The sequence below is a fragment of the Carya illinoinensis genome, chromosome 2 (assembly GCF_018687715.1).
Source record: "Carya illinoinensis cultivar Pawnee chromosome 2, C.illinoinensisPawnee_v1, whole genome shotgun sequence".
Classification (NCBI taxonomy): domain Eukaryota; kingdom Viridiplantae; phylum Streptophyta; class Magnoliopsida; order Fagales; family Juglandaceae; genus Carya; species Carya illinoinensis.
Genome location: NC_056753.1, coordinates 6988204 through 6999134, shown reverse-complemented (window position 1 = coordinate 6999134; position 10931 = coordinate 6988204). Strand labels below are relative to the sequence as shown.

At 36.7% G+C, this 10931-nt stretch overlaps 1 protein-coding gene and 2 long non-coding RNA genes across 4 annotated transcripts; 2 read left to right on the top strand and 1 right to left on the bottom strand.

The window, feature by feature from the left end:
- The first annotated feature begins 452 nt into the window (after window positions 1-452).
- On the top strand, window positions 453-3111 carry LOC122301984. 2 transcript variants are annotated; one of them, XR_006240242.1, is made up of 3 exons: window positions 453-773; window positions 1891-2734; window positions 2837-3111. It is a non-coding gene; the product is annotated as an uncharacterized LOC122301984 (long non-coding RNA). The 2 variants fall into 2 exon arrangements; XR_006240241.1 differs by having other exon boundaries at window positions 453-2734.
- A 771-nt stretch (window positions 3112-3882) lies between these two features.
- Window positions 3883-5046, bottom strand: LOC122301983. The gene is made up of 2 exons (XR_006240240.1): window positions 4531-5046; window positions 3883-4253 (listed from the first exon to the last, which is right to left on the bottom strand). It is a non-coding gene; the product is annotated as an uncharacterized LOC122301983 (long non-coding RNA).
- Window positions 5047-5371: 325 nt separating this feature from the next.
- LOC122299342 lies at window positions 5372-9396 on the top strand. The gene is made up of 2 exons (XM_043109560.1): window positions 5372-5879; window positions 8673-9396. Exons 1-2 carry the CDS (start codon window positions 5554-5556, stop codon window positions 9088-9090), a joined length of 744 nt encoding a protein of 247 aa, XP_042965494.1. The 5' UTR covers window positions 5372-5553; the 3' UTR covers window positions 9091-9396.
- The last annotated feature ends 1535 nt before the right edge of the window (window positions 9397-10931 follow it).

Sequence of the window (10931 nt, the reverse complement as noted above, 5' to 3'; positions counted from 1 at the left end):
AATTTCTTGAAACATTGTGTACTGAAAATTACTTGTCATTGAATAAAACAGTTTTCTAATTTTGAGAACTAGATGGATATTTATATAAGAAGATGAAATTCAAGATTTTATTAATGAACTCTCACAAAAGAACACCATATACAACAATATCAATACCTTGGTCATTATATCAATTCAAGTCTTGTAAAACATGCCACTACTCTAATATAAAATAAAATAAAGCGTAACGTTCTATACAAAATAGAAGTTGGAATGGACGAGTTTCCACAATCAAATTAAGCACACTAAATTAATGAGAAATGCTATAGAGCAGCCGCTGTAGCACATCAGCCGTTGCACACGTTACGTGGATGTACTTTTTTTTTTCTCTCTCCTTCATGCGGAAACTAGCATTTGAATTTTGAACCATCGACATTATGAATTGAACCCATCCCACTCCCGCGTCCCCCTCCCTCCCTCCCGTCGCCCAGCACCCTCGAGCGTCGCCGTGTTTGTCGTCGCCCAACACCTGCGAGTCGTCGGCCTACCTCTACCCATCGTCCCCCAACTTTCTTCCCCATAGTCCATTTCGAACAAGAGGGAGGGGTTCACAGGGACCACTCGTCGCCCAGCGCACCCTCCCTCCACCAGCGCCACCGTGCAACCCACCTCGAGTTGTTGTTGTCCCTCTCGTCACCCAGCACCTGCAAATTGTTTGCCTCCCTTTGCTCATCGCTGCCCAGCACCCGCGACTCATACCTCTGTTTCGTCGTCCATCTGCTCAGCAACAAGAGGTAACTCCACATTATTAAGTTCTTTGTACTGGTTTGAGGCAGATTTTATCTTTCAGAGATGGGTGTTGGGCTTAGGGCATGGAGATATAGAACTCCATTTATGCGTATTGATTAAAATGTTAGTGAGTTGCAGAAAATGCTTTCTTGAAGTTAATGGTTGCTAGTGATGATCTTTGTTGGTTTGAAGTCTCGGTTAGCACATTATTTGTAAGTTGTTGATAACTTGAGTGTTTGGGTAACAATTGGTTGAGTACTTGATATTGGCTGTGCAACTAGAAATCCTAAACAACTATCTCGTCTGAATGCTCTCTACCAATTGCATACCGTAGTTTATGGTATATTTTCTCTTTATAGGAGAGATATAAATGCATCTTTGAATTTATTTGATTTTGATAAACTGAAAAACCGAATAGTGTTCTCCTTCTCTTTTGATTTGGTGGGTTGGGGAAAACTATGGCGTGACTGTTGTGCCGGTTCTCTTCTTTTGTGAAAACTGAGGTGATGCTGCGGGTCATTTTACAAATTTAAAGGCACTGTAAATAGCTTTAAAATTGTGTCCAACAATGGAATTGAATTGGAGAACTTCGTTTCACGACGGTTGCAAGTTCATTTGGACTTGTGATTAGTTTTAAGTTGGTACTTTCATGCTCCATTTGTGTGCTTGCTGAAATATAATGACCTGTATTGTTGGGTGGCTTACAGAGTACTTACACTACTTTGGATTGGTTGATCTTAGTCTCTTCTCATGGCTTAAAAATAAAAAGGGGGAAAAGAAAGGAAATTTGTTGTACAGATATAGATATAGACACATAGTGACAACAGTTCTATCAGCAAGATCTAAAACATGATCAGCATTTACTTCCCAGCTAGTAAACCATGTAATTGCATTCCTTCCTAGATGAACCCAAGTGGATAAGTATTTTGTTGACTCGAGTGTTTGGGTAACAATTAATTGAGTTCTTTTAAGATGAAATGTCAAAATCTACTTCGATCTGGACAAAGGGAGGTGGATGTCCTATTTTAGGATGCAAATTTGTCATCCATACATATTCACAGATTGGTTACGTACTGCAAGCATGGTTTTTCCTGTTGATATTCTAACTTATTCAAATTACAGTGCTCTTGGGAATCTGGCACAAATTGAAGCAGCCATCAAAGGAGGCTTTCATGTGAAATGGAAGGAAGATATTGCAGTTTGTTATGCCTGCACCAAGTCTAAGGGAGTTTGTGGTTATGATGTGAACAATAAAAATAGATGGAAACAATTTATACATACAGTGGCAATATTACAGTAGATGGAAACAATCTAGAAGATAGCATGAAATGTGTCTTTTTCTTAGTCAATCAAGTTTAGTTGAATTGTTGAGTATGCTAGTTACTAGGAGAACCACCACTGCCACTGGCATTTTAATTAGTACATGACATGCTTTATGATTAGGATTGTTGGAGCAAAACTTTACTGAAAATACATAAATTAACTCTCTCTCTCTCTCTCTCTCTCTCTCTCTCTCTCTCTCTCTCTCTCTCTCTCTCTCTCTCTCTCTCTCTCTCTCTCCTCCAGATTAACTTTAATTTTTCTTATGCATGCTTCCTTGCTATATATATCATTTTTAGATTAGACTTTACAGATTAGGAGTGATTCAAACTCTGTTTCTAGTCATGGATAATGTTTTTTTATTTTTTATTTTTATTTTTGTAATCTCTCTTTCTCATGCTTTGTTTACCATATTAAGGAATTCGATCAGTTGATATTTAATTATTTGCTTTTAATATATAATTAAAGGGGTTCTTAGAATTAAAAACCCACTTTAAGTAACTAAAGACCATATATATCTCAATAGTCATAATATGTAAAAGCTTATCTCATCATGATCACTAGTTAACTGATCTCATTTTATACACACAGGTAATTCCAAAGTTATAAGTTGGGTGTCAGGGGAAAGCATATAGCAATTATGGAGGTAATTACTGATCTTTAATAGAAAAACTTTTCCCTTTTCTCTCACTTTCCCTTTCTTGTGGTTGTTTCTGAATTTTTTGAAAAATAACCTCTTCATTTGCAGGTTATGGCTCTACAATGGGAGGCTACAACTCTAATTATGGATCTGGAATTACAGAGGATTCACTGAACAAGTTACTCTTTTTTGCAAATATTTTGATTGGATCTCAAAATGTTCATTCATGTTATGTATTTAAATAGCCACAATATACACAATATTTGTATAACTGAAATGATTTTGAGTATGGGGATCTATTCTTGTATTTGTATTAGTCATTTGTAAATACTTTGATGGCATTTATAGTCATGAAAATGTGGTAAAAATTCTTGTTAAAAGCATTTGTTGAGGATCATCTATATTAGTTGAATGTGGTGATTCTTAAGAGTTAAGCGTAGGGGTAGTGTCGATTGATAGTAATTATGGTCAATGTGTTTTCCAAAAGCTGCAGAATAACCCAAAGTTGCAGAATAACCCAAAAGTTCCAAAAGTTGATGCTCATCTATATTAGTTGTTCAACACTGAGCGTATCTCATCTTAATGTGTTTTCATGGAAGCTGCACGACTACTCCAAAAAAGAAAACAAAAGTGATTCCTAATGAAATGATGCCATGAGAAAAATACATACGACTTGTTTGAGCATTGAAAACCAAAACACATTCAACAGAGTCAGGACAAAATCCTGCAACAAACAGGGTACATAGCTAAAACCCAGGTCCTCTACCAACAAACAAAAGCAGCAAAAAGCTCGCATCTACCTATACATAGTATGAATTCCCAATTAACATAATAAAGTACACCCCGCAAACAACAAATCAATATGCAAATATAACAAATATAATGTTACTCATAAGCACAAGATAAATTAAATCATAAATACATAATAGAAAAGTTAGATGCGCAAGTCACACCTCCTAAACTAAAAGTCCCAGGTCCTCAATTATTTCAGCTTGCGTAGGGGAAGAATACCCACACAGTATTGTTACAATATTTTCACAAAAATATGGAAAAAAAAAATCCAGATATGAATTAGTCACATCGTCATGCACGAGAAGCTCAAATGTTATGGACCTCGGTAAATTACGAAGCAGGATTGTAAAAGAAGATGACAATTGCAAAGGAAATGGGTTGAATCTTATTTACTGAAATTCATATGTCCATACATTCATCACTCCAGGAATTCATTCGAGGCAATTCCTGAACCTCCCAAGGAAAGTTCCAGAGATTACAATTCAGAATAATCTTCCCTCTTTCTTTCCTCTCCTATTTATATGAATATACAAAATCAATAACAACCCTCCAACAGACTCCACTGCTAACATTGCCGTGCTACAGGACACATGGGATAGACTAACAACCAGAAAGGATAAAACGCAAAGCTTCAATAAAAGTAAAACTCCACAGCATAGCGTCCCCATCCTTTTCGTTGTCTTCACCCCTTCATTCTTTGTTCATGGTTGACCTCGCTCATCACCCCAAGCTCCTGACATCAAACAAATTAATCGAACATAATTGCTTACCTCTCCAAACCTGATCCATGGTGTGTATCGAATATGAATGGTTGGACAATACATGCATATGCACAATATAATCATATATAAAATCATATCCAAATGAAGATAAAAAAGACATCAAATTCAAAATGTATGCCTAGACCCTAGAATTACATAGAAAAAAAGAGATGGAGTAAACCCTAGAATTTCATAAAATTTGTCACAAACCCTAGAATTTCATACAATCCTTCATATACGAATAAATACCTTAGCCAGTGGCGCTGTAGATCTCTTTCACAGATTTAATCCGGATTCTTTCTTTTACAGCTCGCTCATTTACATTTTGAGGGAAATGTAAAGGAATGGAGGGGATTGATTTGAGAAGATGGGGAGACAAATTTTGTTGGAGAGAAGAGGGATGAAGAGATGAAGATTTTGAACTAAGCCAAGAGGGTCGACGGGGCAACTTTGCGAAGGGGGGGTGGGCGACGGCGACGTGGGGTTAGGGGTGGGGATGGTCGATCCGGGATGGGGGTGGGAGAACGCGGGGGTGGAGGATGGGTGAATTTGAAATGAGGCGAAAATCAGAAAGTGGGAACGGAAATGCACAGCAGGGAGAAAAAGGAAAAATCACCTCAGCCACGTAAGGTGTGCTCCGGCTTCAGCCAAATGGTGGCTGATGCTAAGATTAATTCCTAAATTAATAACAAGAAAAGAAAAAAAAAATTAAATAATAAAAAAAGAGGTGTAAATATATCATGAGCAATGCTACATACAGTCACTTTCGCGTACTCCCTGCGCACTCCACTGATATGATTGGCTGGATTAATTTTTTTTTAATATCCAACTAATCATATCATTGGAGTGCACAAAAGAGTGCACAAAAAGGACTACACATAGAATTTTTGATATATCATTCCTTACAAATAAAATATGTGATTTTAGTTTGATTTAAACCAATGAAAATATTCTAAATAAAAGAATATTCTATTTTGATGTCAATCCAAGACCTTGACATATTCTAAAAAAGACAGAGACATATTTCAACCGCCAATCACAATTTTTGTTTCTATTATTAATTACTCAATTATCCCAATTATCCGAAAACATAAGCTCTTTATCCCATTGGTTTTCCTTCTCCTCATTATTTTCTCGCGATCCAAGTAAGCTCAATCAGAAAGTTTCCCGTTCATTTTCGCCGGAAAATGGAATTATTTTCTCGCCTGTTATTCCTCTAGTCTCCGCTTTTCCAAACCTTAAACTTTCTGTTTCGGAAGTTTGGACACTAAGATGTCTCTTCTCATCCATTCCACTGAAATTTCCAATCTCCCGAGGTTCATTTGTAACCCTAACCCTAACTATAAGTATCCCAAAGGCTTCATTAGATTGAGGAACAATGGGAAGGCTGGGTCTGGGGCTACGGTTCGGGTTTCGGGGCTGGATCAGGGCGTGTGCTTGTACGGACAATTCTCTGCTCCGGCGAAACGAGGTTCGAAGCCGAGCAAAGAGGAGGAAGAGAAGCAGAATTACTATGTGAATATGGGCTATGCGATACGGACTCTCAGAGAGGAATTTCCCGCGCTTTTTTATAAGGAGCTCAGCTTCGATATCTATAGGTTTGAATCTAGGAAAATATATACGTTTGCTGTTGCATATTTGTTTTTGTTTTGAATTGAATGTAACGTCAATCAATTTAGCGAAAGAGTTGTTTACTGCTTATTTGTGTGTAATGGCAAAACGTAAGGAAAATAAATTCTGAATTTGATCATGTTAGAACTATATTCGGTTACTAAGAATTATATGGAAGTATTCCTCCCTTTTTTGTTGTTTAAATTGAAAATAACATGAAAGGCTAACATTAATTTCTATATGGTAGTACAGCCTAGTCATCATTATGATTCTGTAGCTTTCTCCGTTATTTTGACTGTTTTCGTTGTTATCATAAAAAATAAATTGGGAACGATGATCTTTGTACCTACTTTCTTATTCAGATTGTGATCTTAAAAGTTAGTAATTTTATTTTATCATATCGGTTAAGCAATTCCCTATCTCAACAATTTGTTGATGGTGTTATTATCCATTTCCTAAAACTAGAAAAGCAATCATACCACTTGAAAATAAAGAAGGAATTGAAAAAGGGAAAACACTTTAGAACATCTCTAACAAGACAGAGCTGGGTATCAGCTGGTCTGAAAGCTTTAGACACTTCGCTACATGGAAGTTTAAAGGAAAGAAACTTTTAGATTGTATCCCATTAGATTTAAGAGTGCATGCACAGTAAGCATGGAAAAGATGTATCCACATTCTGGACTTATAAAAAATGGATGTATCCACATTCTATGTCTGTGGCTCGTATTCTTCATTAATCTTTTGATAGATTAATAGTGTTGCATGTCAACAACAATATCAAGGATATTAACATCATTATTGTGCACTGTTGAAACATTACTTCTAGGTAATAGTAGTGGAACAGGGAGGCTAGATAAGTCTCATCTCTAATAATTGAATAATATGCGAACTCCCTTAATTTCTAATGGTCCAAGTTACATCATCATATGCAAATGACATGGCCTATTTTGATAAGATAACAACTAAACGACGTAAGTAGATAGAGATGCCAACAGCTAAGTGGATAGAACTGGAAATAACAAATCGAGCTCTAAATGGAGTAAATAATTTGGTTTCCTTCAAAAGCTCAGCTTCTTTGACAGTTGGTATAGTAGTTGACAGTTGTTGACTCCATCAAAGAGATACAGTAAATCTACTTGCATGTCTTGATCTAGTTGCAGGTAGGTTCACATGTTCAAATTTATATATCACCTACCATACACTTCCATCCATGCCAAAAAAAATTTGTTGGGAAGTGAACATGTAATTGGTGGCTCATTTTCCAGTTCTCTCAGTTTTGTGTTATAGATGCTGAATATCTGTGCTATATATTTTCACATGTGTTGATGCGTTTTCCGGGATGACTGGAGCCCAACAATACTGCGTAATGGCCCAAAATGATGGCTTGGGCATTGATATAGTACTTGGATGCTCATTCATGAAATAAATAATGAGTAAAGCATATGAAGTGCAAATAAAGAGAGAGACAGAGATTTACATGATTCGGCATAGAAACCTACGTCCACAGGTTGTTTGGGGCCACTATGTTTGATGATTGTATGGTCTGTCATGACCTCACATAACTCTTAGGTGAACATAGGGCTGAAGGGATGTTGGAGAGAGAGAGAGAGAGAGAGAGAGAGAGAGAGAGAGAGAGAGTCCCACGAGTTCTAGAAAAGTAGTAGAGAGTCTAGATTTGTAGAGATCTCCTCATTTTGTGGAGGTTTCTTTCATTCTTTGGAGTAGCTGAGTCATACTTGCTTTATGTCACTTTCACATTTTTGTATGCCAGTCAACCACTTATAGCTTTATCTCTTCTTTGTCTTATCTCTTTATTTTATTCCTGGCAATGGGCTGGACCTAGTTCATTTTATATCCAACAATATGTATACATGAATGCCATGGGTTTTGACTTTTGAACTAGGATGATCAAGAAAGATATTGAAAGAACATTTATATATATATATATATCTTAATTTTTAGAGTTTAATGATTGGGTTACTCTTTGTTGTATGTCAATTTTTTGGAATTATGTCAAAACCATTGTTATTGAGGATTATGGAGGAATGAATTTTCAGTATCAGGCCTACACATGCCAACAAAACGAAGGGGGTTTCAGGAAATTCTGTATGGAAGTTTTTTTTTTTAATCTCTTTCATTCGATTATATTTCAGTAATAATACTTACAGTTTTCTTCTTAAAGAAAAGTTCCCTTTATTGATAAAACAACCTCACTTTTTTGGGTGGAAGGAAACCACCATGTACAACAACTGAAACCCTTAGAAGCAAACTATGCCCCATTTACAGGTATGATAAGAACTTGAAAGAAAACAAAAAGCTAGTTTCTAAGGCTAGGGGAGCCTGCTCTATCCAAAGTGTGGATTCCAATAAGATTCTTTGGCAGTTCATAGCTAGATGTCAGAAGAAGGTCCTGCCTAGCAGTACCCTGGTTCGCTCGCCCATTTGCAAATTTCTACCCTTCCTGAAAGACATGCTGTACCTCCCAGTTAAAGAAGAACAAAAGGTGTGAGATGTCTTCCCACAGTCTGTGGTATTGCCAAGGGGGGGAGGGAGCCCTCTCTATGCCATTTAACAAGTGGAAGAATGTCCGTGCTTACAGTTTGAAAGTAAATGTGCCCAAATATAGATCTATATTTATGGCGAGAATGTTGTATGTGATTGTCTTCTCACATGCTTGATAGCCAGATGACACTTGTATGCATTTTTCTGTTCACTAGTCTGATAAAAACTCTGCCTACCATATATAATTTTGTTAGTAATTTTCTTTCTACTTTGGACAGGGATGACCTCATATTCAAAGATCCGCTCAATACTTTTAGTGGCATTGAAAACTACAAATCAATCTTCTGGGCACTACGATTCCATGGCAAGATATTTTTTAGGGCTTTGTGGGTTGACATCATTAGTGTGTGGCAGCCCACAGAGAACATAATTATGGTTCGATGGACTGTCCACGGCATTCCACGAGTCCCATGGGAGAGCCGTGGTCGATTTGATGCCACCTCAGAATACAAATTTGATAAGAAAGGAAAGATATTCGAGCACCGAGTTGACAACATTGCTTTCAACTCACCTTCAAAGTTCCGTGTGCTAGCTGTGGAGGAATTAATCCAAACTCTTGGTTGCCCCTCAACCCCTAGACCTACTTATTTTGAAATTCTTTCTCCACCTTTGTTGAAGAGAAGTTATCATTACTAAAGTGCGTTCAGAAGTTTTGGTGCATGTCAAGGTATGATTAAGTAAATGTCTAGCTAGAGCTTCCCATCCTTCCATATGTGTATCACTGTAAGAACCTGTTTTAGACTGCACAATATCCATAAAGTTGGTAATTGACTTGTACAGTTTTTTGGGTTGATCTAATTGTTAGAACTAGCAATATGAACTATAGTGGCGTGTTGTAATTACTCAAACTTGAGCTTCGGACTTTGTCGAGTATTTGTTTAAACATTGTATATAGTTCATGTACTGCAAGAATAAATGCAAGCTAGCTCCTTCATTCCTTAATTGGTCCAGTGTGTACTTTGATGTTCTACGATACTGGTATTTTTGGAGACTCCATAAGGGATTGAAACTTTGAATTACTTTCTCCCCATATTTATAGGGGTGAAAGAGAGATACCATTTGACCAGAAGGCATTTGGCAAGAAAAGGGTGTTAATCGGCATTATCGGGCCGTTTCACTCAAGTTTCTGTCAATTAGTTCACATTTGGAGGATTTCCGTCTTATTCTCTTTCCCCCAAGACGGATTTCATATTTGTAGGAAGAATGAGCTGCTAGAGTTCATGCGTTAAGAACCTATTTTCCGGATAGATTCAGCCGAGTAAGAAGATGCAACTCACGGTGGCTACAAGGTAAATTCTTTTCCAGATGCTTAGAGTGCAGTTGGTATTGATACAGGTATGTTCCCCTATATTTGGGTATTCGACCTCTTCCATCCTTGCCATTTATTGACATCTGATAATATCGAAGTCTTGAAGATGATCGGAAGCAGAGAACTTCGGTTATTGCTGCCACCAAGATTTTCCCATGACTTTGCTTCTGTAGCAGCTGGAAGTGGCTTAATTCCGGTAGCTGATCTCACTGTCACTATCCCCTCATTCTTCTCCCTCTCCTCCTAATTAAATCAGAACATCTGTCGATCAATGTCCCTTTGATTCGTACTCGAGTGAAATTATTTGGAACATGCTGCATCAGAGCATTATTAGAGGGTTAGTAATGAGCATTTGGAACATGTTGTGGGAGGATAAAATTTAACTCAGGCATCATGTCCATTGTAGTAAAGATCTTTTTTCATGGTTTGGTTTGCATTCTAATTTTATAACGTATAAGTAAAATTATATACCCATAGAGGACATATAAATTCATTTGAGAGTAGATTCTTCACGGCAAGTTTGGCGTCTCAGATGAGATAAAAAATTTTCATATGATCTCATTTCATCTTATCTTATCTTATTTCTAAACATAATTCAAATACAAAATTTTTAAATCAATAATTACAACTTTTTCAAATTTTCAAAGGAAAAATAAAAAATAATTTCAACTTTTTCAAATTTCTAAACAAAAATAATATTATAAAACTATATTCTTATAATATTTTAACTTTATAATATATTTTTTTAACTTTTTCTCTCATTTTTCAAAATCTAAAAAAATACTCAACTCAAACTATTTCACTATTATTTACAAACTATCTTATTACTATTCACAAAAGAAAACTCTTCTTGTAGTCAAATGGGGGTAACTGTGGCACAGTTTTCTTCTCCGTGGAACAAATGAAACTGTTCATTTCATACAAAATAACTAATGGTGCATTATCATTTTCACTATCGTTTTCGTTTTCCCCCATCTTCTTCGCAAGGCTTATCTTCTCCCCTTTGTGCTCCCCCTCCTCCAAGGCCTGATCTCCAGGTCATGTCAAAATCTAGAAAAGAGTGTATTGACAATTCACAGCTCGAAAGTAGTAAAAATTGTGGGGATCAAATGAGAGATAAGGCATGCCTAAAATCTTAGAGTGATAAGGTGACATATTCTCACAATCC

Bases quoted from the DNA above. Each gene is read 5' to 3' on its own strand.
- LOC122299342 (XM_043109560.1), top strand. From the start codon at position 5,554: ATGTCTCTTCTCATCCATTCCACTGAAATTTCCAATCTCCCGAGGTTC. The intron at 5,880-8,672 runs GTTTGAATCTAG...TACTTTGGACAG, and splicing joins CTCAGCTTCGATATCTATAG to GGATGACCTCATATTCAAAG.